This window comes from Hipposideros armiger, unplaced genomic scaffold, assembly GCF_001890085.2.
Source record: "Hipposideros armiger isolate ML-2016 unplaced genomic scaffold, ASM189008v1 scaffold_24, whole genome shotgun sequence".
Classification (NCBI taxonomy): Eukaryota; Metazoa; Chordata; class Mammalia; order Chiroptera; family Hipposideridae; genus Hipposideros; species Hipposideros armiger.
This window is the reverse complement of record NW_017731374.1, coordinates 2,729,909-2,748,997: the sequence shown is the minus strand read 5'-3', so window position 1 is coordinate 2,748,997 and position 19,089 is coordinate 2,729,909. Positions and strand designations below refer to the sequence as shown.

The following is a 19,089-nucleotide window of genomic DNA, read 5'->3' as shown; positions in this document are numbered from 1 at the left end:
AGTGAAGCAACGTCCTCCACAACTAGATTGAAGAACAAAACGACAGCAACTTGTCTGTTCCCCTTCCCTAATCCCCCAGCACTGTTCCCATCCCCCAAATTCCCCAATAAAAATCTTAAAAATAATAATAATAATATAAGGTTGATGAAAGCACCATATCTGTATGTTTTCTCATTGACTTCCCCACTTCTAGTCACATTCTCTGCTTTTTTTTTAGACTTCATTCTCATTAATCTCTCTGTGATATTTGATCTTATTATTATTTCTTCCTTCTCAAAAGCTTCTTTCTCTCTCGGTCCCTGGGAATACTACACTCTAGTGATTTTTTTCCTCCTACAGAAATGATTTCATTATCTCTTTGGCTGCTGTATCTTTGTCCTTAGGTCCCTCATGAGAACCAGCCCGTTGCCCCATTTTCGCTGGGCTCGCCGCTGGGGATATCGTATCTTTTCCTGTGATTAATCCAGCCTGGTGGATCTCAAATCTCCTGTCCCGGGTTCTCTGTTAAGCCCTGTTTCTTATTTCCAGCTGCCTCAGGGCATTTTCATCATGCGTTTTTCTAACCTTTGCCCAAACTAATGTATTCCCTTTCCTTCCATGCCTTTCCCATTCTGCACTTGTCTGTGTCTTTGAGACATTGCCATTCTTTTCCCCTCAGGTTTAACTTGAACCTCTGCCATTTTCCTTTTCCTCTGTCTCCTGTATTCAGTTACTGTTCAGATCTTTTATATTTCCTGTGGGCTGCCTCCCTTCCTTTCAGTCTTTCTGATACCTCTTTAAGCTCTATCCTCATTGTCAGGGGTCACATGGCTACTTTAAGACATGCTTGAGTGAGAGTTGCTGGTCAGGATGACAAAGAAGGTTTCGCAATTGGGGAGCCACTCTGGCACCAAATCCATGTCTCACAACCTTATTAAATAACTGACTCCCTGGTCTGCAGGGCTTGGCGGTGCTCCTAACAGCACACCTCTTGGGATGCTTTGGAAAAGCTTGGTGTTTCCTTTTGTGTGTACACTGTCACCTTTGCTGCCACAGCCTATGCTTTTTAAATTACAGACAGCTTTTCCTGCTCTTGTGAGTATGAGTGTCCCTCTCCTGTGCCCTGCACAATCGTGGTTTTTGTCATTTTGTGATACCTTGGGATAACTTAAGGTTTGCTGCCTTTGTGCTTTGTGAGCAGTTGCTTTTTTCTCCTCCTTATAAAGTATTACCTTAATAATTTTCCAATTGAAAAGCACAGATGAAGCACCGAGATTGCAGATATTCATGTGCTTCACTCCTGTTAATCACTAAATATGCACGTCTGTTTTTACCCCTCGTGTACTTTCCTTTCTGATTTTACTCTGGAGTTAATAAGTTGTTTTGATTTTTTTTCCCATCAATTCTTTCCCAGTGACCTGCACTCTTTGATAGCATTTGTAGAAGTTACTTTGTAGGCTTGCTTGGTTGCATAGTTGAAGAAATATGGGAAAATTTTGTTCACAACAGGAGAAAGACCGATAAATACACGTCATGTTATCCCTCACTTGCTCTTCCCAAAGGGGAGGGCTGGCTAGGGCCCGGATGTCTTAGTGTTTAACTTGATCTGCAGAAACGTGATACTCACACTTCATTTTCTTTCCCTCTATTTTGCCGGTGAAAGGTCTGCTTTAGAAATGAAAAGTTGACTTAATATTTCAGCAAATAGGAGGGGAATGTAAGGCATTTTATTTCATTTATCTTTTCACCAGAGGGAAATTTAAAAAACAGTTTAGTCAACTTATTTCTGGGTTTTAAAATAAAGTCTTTATGTTTCTTTGAAACAAAATGAAAACAACATTCTCAGGCATTGGAAAAATTGAAGCTATTAACAGATTTGTAATGAAATAGCCAGAAAGCTAGAAATGCTGATTTTTCTGAATCATAATACGATACTATGTTTATTTGCTTTTCCTTTTCTCTTTGGGCATCCTAGAGGGGTGTTTGATGCGTCCCTCAAAATGGCTGGCTTCTATGGGTTGTACACCTGGCTGACGCATACTATATTTGGCATCAATATTGTCTTCATACCATCAGGTAACAACTGTGTCATAACTTCCACTGTCCTCTACTTAAGCAAAGTTAAACTATTTTACATGCATTGGAAATGTCATCTTTGTCAAGTTTAAAATACTGAAATTTGAGTTCTAATCTAGTCCAGATTTGGGGCAGAAATATGATTTGTAATATTTTTTTTGTTGCTATATCCCCAGTAGCTAGAATGATACCCAGCACGTAGAAAGCACTGCAGAAGTGTTTGTTGAATGAATGTTCTAGCACTCAGCACAACGCCCAGCACATAATTGGCACTCAATAAATGTTTGAGTCAAACTGATTGGCAGGGAGCAATGAGTTGGTCAGATAGCTTTGTCCCATGAAGGATACTGTGGGGTGGGGGTGCAAGACTAATGCTGGGGGGCCCCTAAGCTGTCTCCACACCTCTTGAGATCTATTCTGATAATACCCGTGTTCCGTAAGCACCAGGATGTTTTCAGGACCATCTTTTACTTATTTTCTGTGTTCTCTCTGCTCCTCACCTTTCCCTTCCTTTCTTTCTCTGGCGGCTTAGCTTCCTAATCCTGTCTGCCTTCCACATTGACCTCTACCACTGTTCTCTCCCTCTGTCGTCTGTGCCTGCTTCCTCCCTTCCATCCCCAACTTCATGCAGGGTCTGTCCTACTTTGTGTTCATGAAGCCACCCTCTGACCTACGAGCACCCCAAGAGCACTTGGAGGGTGTTTTCTGACAGTTCTGTGAGGCAGGCAGGGTAGGTGATGGCCTTGTCGTGTAGATGAGAAACCAGAGCTGCCCGGGGTCACATACCTGGTCAGGGGTTAGGACCAGAACTAAACTCCCATGTGCTGGACTCATAGCCAGGAGCACCAAACTGTCTGCAGAGTGCTTGAGCATAATGTTCTGGAAGGGGACAAGCTTGAAGGGAGTTCCTTTAACTAGCGGGTTTTTTGTTTTTTATTATTTTTTAAATTACATTTCACTTTTTATTAGAAAGAAGCAAGGTAAAGTATATATACTCATCTGAGATATAGAAACTGATTTCTTATCTGGCTTTGTACTCGGTACAAATTGTGACCAATGCTCTATAGTTAGTTCCATTATAAGACTGTGTATTAACTAACCACTGATTCAGGGTAACAACTGTAGGACACTAAAATTTTGCTAAAGTAGACACACACTTTAAAAATAATTTTAATAACAAGTTTTAAGATATTGGACCTTCATTAAACAAGGGCATAGCATTCCCTGAAAATTTGAGTTGGTATTTGTTGAACTTGTTTTGGTAGGAATTTGTAAGTAGGAGGAGCTAGCGCTTAGGTTCTGCTGTTTTGTTCCTGTTTTGATGATGATGATTTTCAGTTGCTTTTCTTCTTTTACTCTGTTACTAGCTTTAGCAGCAATCCTTGGAGCAGTGCCGTTTCTGGGGACGTATTGGGCAGCAGTACCTGCAGTTTTAGACCTGTGGCTTACACAAGGCTTAGGATGCAAAGCCATCTTACTGTTGGTGTTTCATCTCTTGCCCACATACTTTGTAGATACTGCCATCTATTCCGATATATCAGGGTAAGTATTCCACAGAACTTCAGAAGCTGCTGGTGAATCATATCTAGGGATTTCTGTGGCCATTTTTGAGGATGTTTTTCTTTGGGGGATGGGTGAAAGGACAGGTGGTAGGATTTTTTAGTGAAGCAACCTTCTGTGATCCCACTGATATAATCATAGCTTAATATAATTAATATTGTTTGCAAGGTATTTTGGTGTTATGTACTGTATTTTGCTGTGTATAATGTGCACCCACGTTTTAGGCCCAAACTTTCAGGGGAAAAAAATCTTTCATTTTAATTTTCTAATTCAAATTTTTATTTGTTTACATTTAGGTACTTATTTTTTGTATTGTAAAGGAATTTTAGCGCTTATTTTTTTAACGTATGGTACAAGACATTTTATGTAACAAATAAATACAAAACACAAACAGAAACAAGGAACGAGAAATTTCATGTACTGGTAACAACTTTACAATATTTACGCATCATAGAATGTCAAGAACTCTTCGTTGTTGCAACTGTATTGTAAGTTTAACAAAACCGATTATCATATTCCAGGGTATTACTTTGCATATGGATATCATTATTGATTTCTTGTGTTGCACTTTTAACTCATAAGCATAAATAAAATAATTCAAAACATTTATATAGAATTAGTACTACCATGTATAACGCACATCCTTATTTTTCCCTCACAAATTTGGGCAAAAAAGTGCGCACTATACCCAGCAAAATATGGTATGATTTATAAAATACGAGACCCTGAGTTAAAACAAACTTGTGAATAATCTTCTGATTTAGTGACATTTAACCTAGGAAAGAAATATTACTAGAATTTTTTAAGTAAATTAAAAAATTAGTTATTATTTTCAGAACTCTTTGCTTTTGTAGAAAAAGAATTTTAGGTTGTATGTCTGGTGATTGCCATGTGAAATAAAATCGCATCAAATTAATGTCTGACAAGGTAAGCTCTTTTAAGATATATATTATAGTTCTTTGATGAATACAGGTTAAATTTAAGGCAGAAGCCAAATTTTGGCCATATAATATAATAAATATCTATTTTTGTAGATTTTGATATTTATTTTCAAATTGCATTAAGTAAACAAGCTAATTCTCATTTAGCTATGTATTCAGATTCACATTGCTAATTAGAATCTAGGATGTAAAAAAATGTTGAAGTTTGATCAGCTACTCAGATTCAGGATGTGGCCTACTGAAATGAAACTATCATAATAGGTAACATACTAAATTTTCTTTAAGCAAAACCCATCATTACAATAACTGTAGACGGGGTTCCAAATTTACAGAAAAAGTGCCCTTCAGTTAATTTGAAATTATGTAAAGATAAACTATATCCCACCTTGCTGTCTCTTTAGTAAGTTAAACTAGGAAACAAATGATGTAGAACTAACTACTCTGAAGCCCCAAAGTTCTAGAGCAAAAAGAAACAAGTAACTCCATAAGCAAGCTTTATGGGAACTTTTATGCCTAAAATTTGAGGGAGAAGATTAGAGCTAAAAGGAGAATATCTGAGTGTGGTTAACTATTGCTTAAGAGTTGAAATTTAAATAGTAAGATTGGTTATATAATTTATAGGTAAGTGAATTCATTTCTTTAAACTTGACTATAAATTTTATATTAAGGTTTCTAGTTAGAATTTAAGATTTATATGTGATTTTTATCTCAGTAATAAAATAACCTTATTGGTTTAACCAGCATGAAATGAAAGATTTTACATAAATTATTTAATTTAATAAATTAAGCTATTATTTAAAAGCTCCCCCACTTTTTTTTTAAACCTTAAGCATTTTTTATATTTAGAAAGTTTCCTTAAGTGTATTATTTAGGAGAAAAGCTTACTTATGTAGTATACATAAAATACTGCCCCAAATCCTTTTTTTTGGAATAAGACAAATAAATTATGAATATAATGTATTGATTTCCTGAAGACTGGCTCACCTTACATGTTACTTATTGAGCTGTAATATAATACAGAATATCCTTCCAGAGTATGTAGTTATTTGCCCCTCACTAACTTCTAGTCATCTGTGTTTAAAAACTAGAAACAAACAGAACTTACTTCCCCATGTCTCTTATGTCAGTGGTCACTTGTTATCACTATCAGTGTGCTGTGCTGCTATAACCCATCGTATTTCATTCCGGTTATGTCAGTGATGCTGGGATAAGCTGGAGGGCAATTATGACTCCCCTGTGAAATAAAAATAATGGTTTTTGTGACAGGTATTTTCCTCAGGAGGCTTTGTATCATTACCTGTGTTAAAAACTATATTTTAGGAGGTTGCCAGACATCTAACCTATGAGTAACAGGGATGCTATTGTATTGTTGTCGTCTTTAAAAAAGCATAATTAATTGAATTACATGTTAAATTGTGCCCACTTAATTGTCCTTGATGGAAGTGAACCTAACAGGTGACTAATCCAGGCAGTCCTAAGCCCCCATTAACCCAGGTCAGGCAGCCATGTAATGGATGCAAGGTACCTGTTAACATTACTGACTTCACTCCTTCAATTGCTGGGCCTGTAAAAAGGCAAATGTCAGACATGTTATGTAGGCAACAGCAGTTCTTGCATCTCAGTAGTATTGCAATGTTCAGTTATCCGCATTGAGATAATCTAAAGAAAGCTGATGATGTAGTCGAAAGCCTGGTGTCGTAGAGAATGTATTTCAGATTTTCTCCAAGGATAATGATCGTTAAAAGTCGTGAGCTAATGTATGTGCTCTTCATTCCAGAGGCGGCCATCCTTACTTGACAGGCTTGGCAGTGGCTGGCGGAGCGTACTACCTCGGTCTGGAAGGAGCAATCATCGGGCCCATCCTTCTCTGCATACTTGTGGTTGCTTCCAATATCTACAGTGCCATGCTCGTGAGTCCCACGAACTCAGGGCCCACGCCAAACCAGACCCCATGGCCTGCTCAGACTCAGCGGTGAGTTAAAGCCGAATGAGCATAAACCGTCTGTAAATCGACCTATCCTGCCTCTGTATTTTTGATCTGCATAGTCTGTCGGCATACAGGTCTTTTCAGAACCCCTGCTCTGCTAAAAATTATAGACAACACAAAGTAAATAGAAATCATTGTTTGCAGACTTGGGTTTCATATACCATGAACATTTACAGACTAAATTGGGTCAGAATTGTTAATGCCATGGAAGACCAAAAATAAATAGTTAAAAGACCATTTTGGAACTTGGTATAGTTGATTAAAGGAGACCCAAGAAATAGGACAACCAAATTCAATGTATGAACCTGCGGCAGAATCCTCGGGTGGGGATAGGAAGAGTCTGTAAAGAACTTTCGGGAACAATTGGAGAAATCAATAATGGACCGTATATTAAATAATATTATATCAATGTTTAATTTCTTAGGTGTGATAATGATACTTTGGTTTTATGGCAGAATATCCTTTAGGCGTGAGATGTCAAACTGAGAGAGGGAGAAAGCGACTAGCCAAATGTTCACAATTGGTGACTCTAGTTGGACAGATGGTTGTTAATTGTACTAGTCTTTCAGTCTTTCTGTAGGTTTATACTTTTTCAAAATCAAAAGTTAGGGGAAAATTATGAGTATACCAATATGGAGTTGCAACTTGTTATTTTGCAAGTACAGACATTGAAATCATAATTGCTGTCATCTACTATAACCACCGTTTCATAAAATAAAATTATAATGTAATATAAGTTATAATTTGAAACATTTTTCTGATTGTCTCATACTTTTAAAAAACTTTTTATTCAGGTATATTTTACATATGATGAAATGCACGCCTTAAATACACAGCTTGATGATTTTTTCATATACTTCTTCCATGTAAACACTACTTATATCAAGATGTAGAATATTTTTATTCCTCTAGAAGCCTTCCCCACACCCCCCTCATTCAGACTCCTTCTCTGCTAATATTCTGACCACTGTCACCTTAGATTAGTTTTGCTTTTTTCTGAACTTCATATAAAAGGAATTATATACTATACACTCTTGAGTCAGGCCTCTGGCTGAGCATCATATCTGTGCAATTCACCCGTGTTGTTGCATATAGCAGTTCGTTCTTTTTTCATTGCTATCTAGTATTCCAGAGTACGAATATAGCACAATTTATTTATTCATGGTGGTATTGATGGACATTTGGGTAGTTTCCGGTTTATGACTGTTATGAATCAACCTGCCATGAACTTTCTTGTACCTCTTTTTTGGTGGACATGAATCTGGTTTGACTTTACTGGATATTCACAAAAACAGTTTTTCTATATCGCTGTACCAGAAATTATATTTTAACAGAAAAGTAAGAAAGAATTTTAATGAAAAAGTAAAGTCTCAGAATAAAGAATTTTTTAACTTTTCAGGGACTATACTGCATTGTCCTTATTCTCAATTTGAAAACAGTTTGTTTGTTTATTTATGTTGGGTATTCTAGTGTAATTGAGAAGTCATTAACAAGTTGATTCTAAAAACGTGTTTAATGAAACTTGTATTTTATTAAATTCTTTTAAAATACGGGTCTGCTGATTTTGTATTGTGTTATATTTCATGAAGGAAGACATGGTCCTTTAACTCAGAGCAAGTAGAATAAAGTTTCCGAGTTAGAATTGGTTGGCTAGAGGGCCATTTCAGCTAATGCAAGGCACTTACTTAAGGGCAAGGAAATATCAGTTTCCTCAAAAAGAATAAAAGGAGAGGTACTTAGGTGGTTTTAACAAAGGCTCCACTGTTTTGGAGGTGGTGACACTTTGATACCCTGTCCTGCCGTTGCCTCTCCAGAGCAGGTATTTGGGTGCCTGCAAGGCCAGTGGACAGTTACTTGACAGCGGCAGAGAGCACTGGCTAACTGGAGACCTGCCCCACTCCCTGGGCTCCCCATACAAGAAGCACAAAGGAAATTGGTTTGTCAGTATTTTTCTGTTGCATTATTTAAGTATAGTTGGCATATAGTATTATATTAATTATATTAGTTTTAGGTGCAGAGTATAGTGAATTTGCTATTACTTTAAAACAAACTTTTAATGATTCTTGGTAAAGCAAGAGTTAGTTTGATGAAACAAAAGATGAAACAAAAGTAGCTAATATGAATTCTTCTAGAGGCAAATGATTTCTTTTGTCCCCTTCTGAAGGTAGAATATTAATTAGGTGGTATGGGGGGATGAACAAAATAATGTGAGGGCCAGTATAGCCATCACCTTTTTCCCTTCAAAGTTGTGTATGAATGTAGCTTAGAGAGTCAAAAATTTCTGCAAAGCTTGTGGCGAAAACTAGCAGTCCTCCTCCTTCTCTCTGCCCCTCCCCTTTCTGGCTAAGAGGAACCACTTTTCAACTCTATATTTGACATTCACCTCTGTAGCTTGAAATAACCTGCTATTTCTTGATATTTTTTTCACATATTTGCATTATCAGTTTACTTCCCACTTAGAAGGTGAGAAATTATCTTTTACTACTCACCTCCCAATATTATTACGCTGCGCTATTGGTTAGATCAGTATTCAGTGTTTACATTATTTTGACCCTGGACATCACGTTCATATTTCAGCCTTCTTGTATATTCTACTATATTTCCTCACCTATATAACTTTTTGCGTTCCTTTGAGTTATAAAGATACCGTTTTCTATTTGCTTTGTTTTCTGCATACTTCTAATTAGTCCAGCCCCAAGCTTTGCACCAGGTGCTTACCTCTCCTCTCACTCAGCATGCTCAGCTGCGTCTGGTGTGCTATTGGGTCGTCGGGAAAGTCATGACGCATTTTTGCATTGAAAAACATAGAAAAATACGTCATGACTTTCCCGATAACCCAATACAAGTTTCATCTTCCCGAAGAAGTCCTGGAGTTCTGATCTGCTCCAGGGGGTGCTGTCCTTTTGCCTGCTGTACAGCTGTCACCCTGGAGATTCCCTCAACATTCCTGTGTTGGAACCCTTACTTCCCTTACGCTTCCCCGTAACGTTTGCTTTCTTGGTTTATTCCCTTGTTTTGGTGGAGCACATCCTCTTGTAGACTTGGCATAGAGTGCATGGGAGGTCAATTTGGGGGGACGATGCATGTGTGAAAGAAGCTGTCCCTACAGTCATACTTAATCGATAGCTTGCCTGAGAATGAATTCTGTTTAAAATTCATTTTCCCCTTTAGAATTTTACTTCTTCATTGTCTTTTGGCTTCCACAGTTGTTGTTAAAGGTTGGAAGCCATTCTGATTCCTGATTCTTTGTAATTTAACTGCTTGAAAACCTATAGGATGTTCTTTTTTTGTTGTTTTATTTGTTGTTGCTCTGATTGGCACTTTCATCAAGTGCCTTGTGACCTTTAAAACTGGAAACTTATGTTACGCAGTTCTGAAATTTTTCTTGAATTATTTCATTGATGATTTTGTTCTCTCCCTTTAAGAAACTTTCCTTATTTTAGTGTTTACCCTCATACACAGGTCATGTCACTTTCTTTTCTCTGCTGTTTTTCTCTTTCTGTATTTTGGTCTTGTTTTCTGGGTGATTTCTCCTACTTTATCTTCTAATATCTCCATAGAGCTTTCCATTTCTGCTATCATTTTTTTCAGTCTTGTTTATTGAGGTATTATTTACATAAATAAAATTTACCTTTTTTAGTATACAGGTCTATATTAATTTTCTGTGATGCATAACAGAGTACCACTAACTTAGTGGCTTAAAACAGTATACCTTCACTATATTAAAGTCTCCATGGGTCAGGAGTCCAGGCACAACAGGTTAGTATCTGACAAGACTACAGTCAAGGTGTCATCTGGGGCGGGGGTTTCATCTATAGATTGGGGTCCTCTTCCAAGCTTGCTTTCTTCGGGCAGAATTCATTTCCTTTCAGTTACAGAACTGAGGCTTGTAGCTCCTGGAGGTTACCCCTCTCCATAGGCCATTCATATGAAGTGTGATTAAACAATATGGTGAATGTTAAAATTAAAAAAAAAAATTTATTACAGTCAAACACACATTGCCATTAATCCCCCTCAAAATACTCCCTGTTGCTTCGAACACACTTATCTCATCATTCTTGCCACTTTCTGACGCAGTTCTGAAAGTCCTCTTTCGTAAATGTCTTTAGTTGCACTGTCATGGCTGCCTCAATGTCCTGAGTCGATTCAAAACGTTTACCTATCATGGTCATTTTGACTTTCGGGAAGAGTCAGAAGTCGCACAGTGCCAGATCTAGTGAATAAGGTGGTTGAGGACACACCATAATGTTTTTATTTGACAGAAATTGCCATATACCAGAAGCAATATGTGACATGGAGTGTTGTCTTGATGGAGGATGATTTACGGCACACTTTAAAACATGTCTTCTCTCAACTGTACCTCACACTCAATGGACTGCACTGAACAAGTTGAAACTGTAACACACTGTTACTAAGGTTCAACACTCTGCTTTCTGTATTGAAGATCCCTGCCTTTCCATTGGATGGCCCTGGGCAGCAGCATTCACCATATTTTCTGATCACAACTGAAAGGCTCCATTGTCACACATCGCTTCTGGTATATGGCAATTTTCGTCAAATAAAAACATTATGGTGTGTCCTCATCGACATTATTCACTAGATCTGGAACCGTGTGACTTCTGGCTCTTCCCCAAAGCCAAAATGATTCAGGACATTGAGGCAGCCATGACAGCACAACTAAAGACATTCACAAAAGAGGACTTCCAGAACTGCTTCAGAAAGTGGAAGAATGAGGATTAGTGTGTTCAAAGTGAGGGAAGGTATTTTGAGGGGGATTAATGGCAATATGTCGTTTACTGTAATAAATTTTTTAAAATTTAAACATTCACCAATTTTTTAATTAATACTTCATACATGGATGTTTGCTTCCTCGAGGCCAGTCTTTTTCTGATTTCTGTCTCTGCTTAAACCCTTTTTTAAAGGGCTCACCTGATTAAGCCTGGGCCAACCCAGCATACTCTTCTTTTGATCAGAGTCAACTGATTAGGAACCTTAATTATATCTGTAAAACCCTCACCTTTACCAAATTAACACAACATAATCATAATATCAGAGATCAGATAGGCTTTTGACTCACACTAAGAGTGAGACACTTACTCAGGAGCTGTGGGTGGCTTATTATGTGTGTTACCATAATCTAGCAGGGTTGTCTTGTGCAGCCCTCGATATCAGTGCTTTTTGGCTTGCCTTTTGGCCTAATAAATTCCTCAGAGAAAGACCTTCTCATCTTCTGCATAGAGGTTGATGGCCTGGCTGACAACACTCTGGAAGCCAAGAGACTGGACAGTGTTCAAGATGCAAATATTCATTTAACCACCTGCTGTCAGTATGTACCCCCACCCCCATCTCTGCTTGTTGTTCCCTAGTCCAGAGATTTTTTGTTTTACCTTCTCCAGAGCCGGGGGGGGAAATCTCTTCATTTTCTGCAAACGATAGGGGCAATTGCTTTGCGGAGTGGAGGTGGGTGAGGATATTGGAGCGGTGGGGTCTTACTGCTTTTTCAGCAGACTTTAAAGTTGTCCTTCTCTGTTTAGCCCCCACCTTCAACCTCAGTTCCAGAATTACTTGATGTCACCGATTCCTGAGCCTCATGGGGGATTTTGCTGAACAAATCAGGTTGTTTCTTGGCTTTTCCCACTGCTGGCTTAGGATCCCACATTTAAGGTGTGCTGGGACACAGCACATGGCATGTTGTCCGTCTGCTTTCCACCTTCTGAAAGTTTGTTACTCTTACCTCTTCTCTTTTGTTTTCCTTTTTTTCAGGTAGATTTGTGCCTTTTAAACAATACTTTTACTGGCAATCTAATGGGCTTTTGAGAGGCTCTGAAGGAAATACGTATTTAATACATCACTCTTTAATAGGAAGTCTGAGTGACATCTTGAATAGTAACAAACACAACCTTTGGTGACATTTATTGGGAGTAATTACTGTGTGCCAGTACTGTGATGAAACTTTATATGCATTGTCTTATTTTACTTAACCTGTCCAGTGTTTTCATGAGGTTAGGAATGGTTGTTTTCCATGTTTTATAGGTGGAGAAATCAAGTCTTAGAGAGGGTAACTTGCTTATAGTCACACTTAAAAAGCAGGTGAGCTGGTGTGTTTCAGCTAAAGATTTTTCTTTTCCTTCATAATAAATGGTACCCTCCACTTACGTATGCCATTGTGTAGTTATCCTTATTATTTCCCATCTCCTCATTCACCATCTCTACCAAGTCCTGTCAGTTTTGTTTTGTTTTTAAATTTTTTTATTGGTTACACATTGCTTTCATGCTGTAATGGCATAGTTGACTCTTTTAAGGAGGGCACAGCTCACAGTGGCCCATGCGGGGATCAAACTGGCAACCTTGGTGTTATCAGTACCATGCTCTCACCAACTGAGCTAACTGGCCACCCCAAGTCCTTTCAGTCAGGACTCAAATCTGTCCTTGCCTCTTTATCTCCAGTGCCACCCCTCTGGTCTCAGCTTGGCCCTGTTACTGGATATCTCACCTGGACTGCTGCGGCCATCTTAGTCTCCTAACTCGTTTCTCAGCCTCCGCTCTTGCTGTTCTCCAGTCCATTCTCCATTCAGCAGCTGATGTGTTCTTTTCAAAATGGAGGCATAGTTGATTATAACACTCTTACCAAAAATGGTCTCCCATTGGTTTTAGGAGGAAGATCAGAATCCTCAACATGGTTAACAGGGCCCTGCATGGCCTGACCTGTGCCTGTCTCACAAATCCTGAAACATTTTCCCCTTGCATTCTGAGCTGCAGCCAAACCGGCTTCCTATCAGGGCCTCAGATACCCTAGGATCCACTCAAACTCTGGGCCTTCCTATGTGCTGCTTTCTCTGTCTGGACAGACTCTTGCTCTCCCTGTAACTTTCTTTGCTTAGTTAATTCCTAATCATTCTTTCGATCTCAACTCAAATGTCAGTTCACCAGAGAAGCCTTCCCTACCCCCAAGATTAGGTTACATCCTTCCTGCTCTTTAATGCTCTTACACCTTGTAGCTTTCCTCTATGGACAATTTTCATTTATACACTTGGTTGCGTATTTGTCTTTTCATTCCCCACCTGACTGGTGGCTGTTACTGCAGGGGCCCTGTCCATTTTAGTTACTGATGTATCCAGAACACCTGTCAGCCGAGTTTTGTGCTTGGAATGTGCATAATTCCTAGTTGAAGCAATGAAAGGTCTGTGAGGAAATAGTCTCTATAGTGCTATGGAAGAGTTTGGCTTAGCTTTGGAACTCTGATGTTGTTAAAATGTGATAATAGAGTGTGGACTGTTGCATTTCATTAGGCAGACATACCTTCTAATTGCAGATACAGGAACTGGTGGCTGAAAAGACCCATTTGCAAGACGACCGTATTTCCCCATGTATAAGACGCACCTTTTTCCGAAAAATTTGGGGGTCTAAAAACTGGGTGCGTCTTATACAGTGGTTGTAGATTTCAAATGCCATAGATGGAACTGAGGACGAGGCAGTATATGAAAACAGTTGATTTGTTGTCAGACACAGATGAGGACAAGCTAATGGTTGGGAGTTTTGACGGTGATGAGTTGTATGAATTTTATGATGAATAAAACTTGAGTTCAATAACTGTGTAATACATTTTTTTTTCAAATTTCAGTCCCCAATATTAAAGTGCGTCTTATACATGGGTGCGTCTTATACATTGGGTGCGTCTTATACATGGGGAAATACGGTCTTTCCGTGTACTACCATCAGCTATCCACCTAAGGAAAGATGAAGGAGGGAGGACCCCCTCGCTTTGCTTCTCACTGTGGATAGTGGTGAATGCAATATTTGATGGTGGTGTCTGCCATGGGCACAGCACAACATTGGGCTCCCAGCGGTTCCGGGCTAAACCAGATCCTATCCCTTTCTCTGGGCTGTGTTAACAGTGGGGCTGTTTGACAAGCATGAGGAAGATGAAAAACACTCCTGCAGTCATGTCGCTTGGAGTCCTTTCTTAATACTTGGACAGGATCATCAGACTTGATTTGATGTACTTATTTCACTCCTACCAAAAACTGAGCAGCAATCTCTGGATATTAAAGCTCAGAAAAACCTAAGGAGGAAGGAGGAGAAGATTCCAGGAACTCCTCCAGGAATGTTGTTCTCTGCATTAATTTGCCTTTGCCCTCTGTCACACCTGGACACTACAGAAGGTGACAACGCCAGTGTGGTCCTGTAGGAACTCAGCTTTCTTTCTTTAGCGAAGAGTTCTTAGTAGCTCATTGCTGTTTTTAGAAGCAATTTCTTCATCTGGCTGTGACTATCTTTCATAATTTAATACCCAAAGTTTAATCAAAAGTATCCTTTTATAAAAGAAATCATTTGATAATTAAAGTAAGGCTTAACACTTCCTACTTTATAGAGCAAGAAGTTAATTTTCTTTGTCTTTACAAAATGAGGTACAAAGATGTCCTCCCAAAACAGCACCGTGTTAACTTGAAGAATGTCAGTTGGAATGGACTTCCCATCGTCCTCGTTTGAAATCATGAGGGTGGGTGGGGGAGGGGGGAGAAAACTAGGACTGGGAAGGGAGCTGGATTGGACTCACCCTGTGTTGCCTGGTGCCTCTCCTTTGACTCTGCGGCTTCACACATTTCCTGAATCCGGTCATTCCTGTGTGTTCTCAGCAGTGTGACCCAGGGCTGGGATTACCTCAATAGCCTCTTCCCTGGTCCCTGCCCTCAATTTTGCTTCCCCCCACTCTGTTCCCCATAATGCAGCTGAGAGGGACCCAAGTTTTGCCATCCCAAATACACCTTTTGGGATATTGATTTTAAGCTGGTTAGTAAGAAACAAAAGACTCAGAAAAACCTTTGACCCTCTCCTCTTGAATTCCTCCTAAAGGAATTCAGATAGAAAAGCCTGTTTAAGGGAAAGGAACAATCACCTACGCATCATAATATAAACGAAATGTGGCAGATGGAGAAATCTAGCCAAGCCTGTTTGTTGAACTTCCCTCTGTGTCCCATTGTTTCTGTGTGGCCCAGCAAGAATGTGTTTACCACCGTTTGCTCTTTCTCAGCTATCTGTGAATTGCCCACGTTTCCTTTGAAATCCCAGACCCCTGCTTCCGTCCTTCTCCTTTGTCCAAAATGGCATGGAAACCTCACCTGCCAATGCCCCGTAGGGCCTCATAGTCCTATGGCACCTCCGCGTGTACATCTGTAATAAATTTTGGACCTATTCTGTTAATCTGTCTCATGTTAATTTGATTATTAGCCCAGTTGGAAGAACTTAGAAGGTGTGAGGAAAGTAATTTTCCACACCCTCACACAGCCTCTGGTTTTCCTGAAGCATAAATGTTAGGTCCCTCAGCACTTAATTCAAGTTCCCACAGTGGCTTCCCATGGCCTTCGAGATAAAGTTGAAACTTGAAGTTGGCCCATCAGACTTCCCACGCCTTCTTTCTGTCTACTTCTGCGGACGCATCTCTCTCTGCTCCCTGCCTTGGGTTTTATTCTTTAGCCTCATTGAACTCGTTTTACTTCCCTGAAGGCCTTGTCGTCTTTGTACACGTTTTTCCCTCGGTAAAGAACACCACCTCCTTTCTAGCCAAATCCAGTATCACGGCCCATACTTAAAGTACGTTTCTTTTGAAAAGCATTGCTGGAACACTCTGGACTAGGTAAGATGTCCCTGCGATGTGTCCCCATAGCATGTTGCACTTCTATTGTAACACTCATATGACATCAATCTGTGCTGAATTAATTGTCTTTCCCACTAGTTGGTAAGCTTTCTGAAGGTAGCAGCTATGTCTAACTTGTTTACCACTGTTTTACCATTCCTAACATAGGAAGGGCTCAGTGAAAATTTGATGAATCCATAGGTTTCGTGAAACCAAGAGAAGATCTGATAAAAAGATTTTTGGAATGTAATCTCGAGGTTGATAAAAACAGATGGAACATCGTAAGCCCCAGCCTTAGAACTGTATTCCAGATTTGTTGGAAGGGAATGGATGTGTGTAACAGTGATGACATCTGCTCTGTCACAGGTTTTGTACCTGCATGCTGGTGAGGGGTTAGGAAATACACACTCTGCTATGCCAAGCCAACTAAAGTGAGTTCTTAAATGCTTTCGTTCTTAAATGTTCAAAGTTTACTCTGCACCTCTGGGAGGCGGAGAGTCAACAGCTCTTGAGTTGTTACATCGGAAAAGATTTAAACATTTACATAAATGAAAATTTAAAAAATCTCATTGAAACTTTAGGGGAAGCATATCCCCAACGTTTTCAAGGAGCAAAGGATTATAAGTGACAAACCACATGGCAAAATCCCATAGCTAGTAAAGGAACTATACAGTGTTAGCACCTGTGCTCTGTCCCCTCAGCCACATGGCGTCCTGTTCCTCATTGCTTGTTCTACCACCGTGGTTCTTAGGAGCATAATGATCCTGTGGTTTGGGAAAGAAGACTGTATTTAGGTGGCTTAGATAAGACATTTACCGTTGTTAGAAATACTGTCCATGTAGAGTTTCTTTCTAATCTAGGGAGGGGCAAGTTTTTGGAGCCCTGCTGATTATAATAGTTAGCCTCATGCCTGTTGGTGAGGCCAGAAAGAAGTCAGAGAAAGACAGACAAAGACCTTATGATCTCTTACATGTGGAATCTAAAAAATGAATCAACCAAGTTCTTAGCTATAGAGAATAGATTGGTGGTTGCTAGGGATGGGAGAAACAGGTGAACTGTCTTTTAGGTTTTGTTGTTGTTTTTAGTTTAAATAAATTCAATTAAAAAATTTTTTTAAAGAAATTATTTCTGCGTCTCTGTGTTTTGGGGTTTGTTTTCCAGGAGATAATTTTGAGGTTGGTTTAAGATCAATTTACTTGTATAGGATTGCACACACACACACACACACACACACACACACACCCACACCCACTATCATCACCCTCTACATCTAAAGAAGATATAATGTTGAGATGAAAAACTCTTAGTAACTGTTTTCTCAGCTTACTTAATTTTGTTTTCTTTCTTCCAAGTCCATCTGGAGGCTTTCTTGGCCTGGAGGCAGAATTGAATAGTAGGTATGAATTTCAAGGTTACAGCTAAGCTTACTTGTCAACAGAAGGCAGTCACCAGGCCAACCACAGCCTTAATCTTATTTCATGCATCTCTACCCTGAGGCACAATTTTTCATTCATAATTTAGAGGCATTGAATAGTTAGAGATTCAAACCTTGTAGGTGTCTTAGAAATGTGAAAAAACGTCAAAGGATGAATTTAGAAACCTGTTGGGTGATGGAAAATACTTTATAGTGCTGACCGGTTTTAGTTATAGGTTGTAAACATTTTCCAGGTTTTCCTAGAATCAAGTTCTACCTGAAATTCCTGTCGTGTGAGATGGTTTTTAGCCAACTTTGCTTATATGCAAATGTAAAAACACAAATTTTGGTGAGAGTATGAAAATAGATATGTAAATAAATAGACATCTAGAGCAATGGTTCTGGGGAGAGGGTATAATTTTGCTCCCCTTGGGACATTTAGTAATGGGTAGAGACATTTTGATTGTCACAATTCTAGTGGGCAGAGGTACGGATGTGGCTCAACATCCCATAATGCACAAAAATGTCAATAGTGCTGCTATTGAGAAACCCTGATTTGAGATACACACGCATGCACACACCACATATTAATACATATAAAACATGTCTGTGTATGTAAATTTTAGTTTGGGGGAATTTTTCTCCGAGCATAAAAACATTTAAGGAAGCAATTCATTTCAGTTCCTAGACCTATCAGCATATATTCAACATGGTGGTTTCACCCATGTCACACATAAACCCTTTCAAAGCCATAGCAGCCACAGCCAGGAAGTTTCCCAGGAAGTTTATTCAAAGCTGTTCCTTTGGGAGTGCAGCTGTGTTAGGTAGAGGCATGCTTTGGAGGTACCAGAGGCATAGGGCACCACCCATTGGGAGAGCTTTGAGATAACAGCACCTTGAATGCAATCCCTTTTTTGTAACATTTCACTTGTGCCCCTCTTGATATTGAAATGCTCTTGACATTGTACAAAAACGTTGGTCCTTAATTTACCTCTACCCTGCCTGGCTAACCCTCCTAAATATTTAAGTGAACTGCACATTGAGAAGACAGAGGTGTAAAGGAGGTGGCTGGGGTGTGGAATTGCATCTGAAGTTCAGACATTTGTTTTGCTTTATGAATTTTTAGATTTGTCCCCAGTGAAAACTTTTTGTCATCTTTAGTTTCTATAACTGTGAGTGATTCCATGAAGTTTTGGAACACTTCTTATATTCTCTTTTAGGTCTATTGCTAATGAAAACGTTAAGTAATCTTTTAAATTCTTGGTTATAGGTATGAAAATAAGATGGGCTTTATTTGACTGATAATCTAAGAAGGACCAGCATAATATAATGATGTGACTGCAAATTAATATAGTATAAGCTGAAGACTTTAAAAATTATTTTTGGGGCTGGCCGAGTGGTTCAGTTGGTTAAGAGCTCGCTCAAGAGTTTGAGCCCTGAGCAATAGCAGTTCGATTCCTGGCCCGAGCTGAGCTGCCAACAGGTGGCAGGATGGCTC

At 39.2% G+C, this 19,089-nt stretch overlaps 1 protein-coding gene across 3 annotated transcripts in view; it reads left to right on the top strand.

The window, feature by feature from the left end:
- The window catches only part of TMEM245 (transmembrane protein 245), a 91,232-nt gene extending 73,618 nt beyond the window's left edge, over positions 1 to 17,614 (top strand). For 2 of the 3 annotated variants that reach the window (XM_019635907.1, XM_019635906.1), the window contains 4 exons: positions 1,955 to 2,055; positions 3,423 to 3,597; positions 6,334 to 6,528; positions 17,530 to 17,614. In XM_019635907.1, coding sequence (XP_019491452.1) covers positions 1,955 to 2,055; positions 3,423 to 3,597; positions 6,334 to 6,528; positions 17,530 to 17,599 — 541 coding nt within the window. In that variant the 3' untranslated portion in view covers positions 17,600 to 17,614. Of the gene's footprint in view, positions 1 to 1,954; positions 2,056 to 3,422; positions 3,598 to 6,333; positions 6,529 to 16,543; positions 17,123 to 17,529 lie in introns of those variants that run through there. The other variant, XM_019635908.1, reaches the window with a different exon arrangement.
- Positions 17,615 to 19,089: the final 1,475 nt, after the last annotated feature.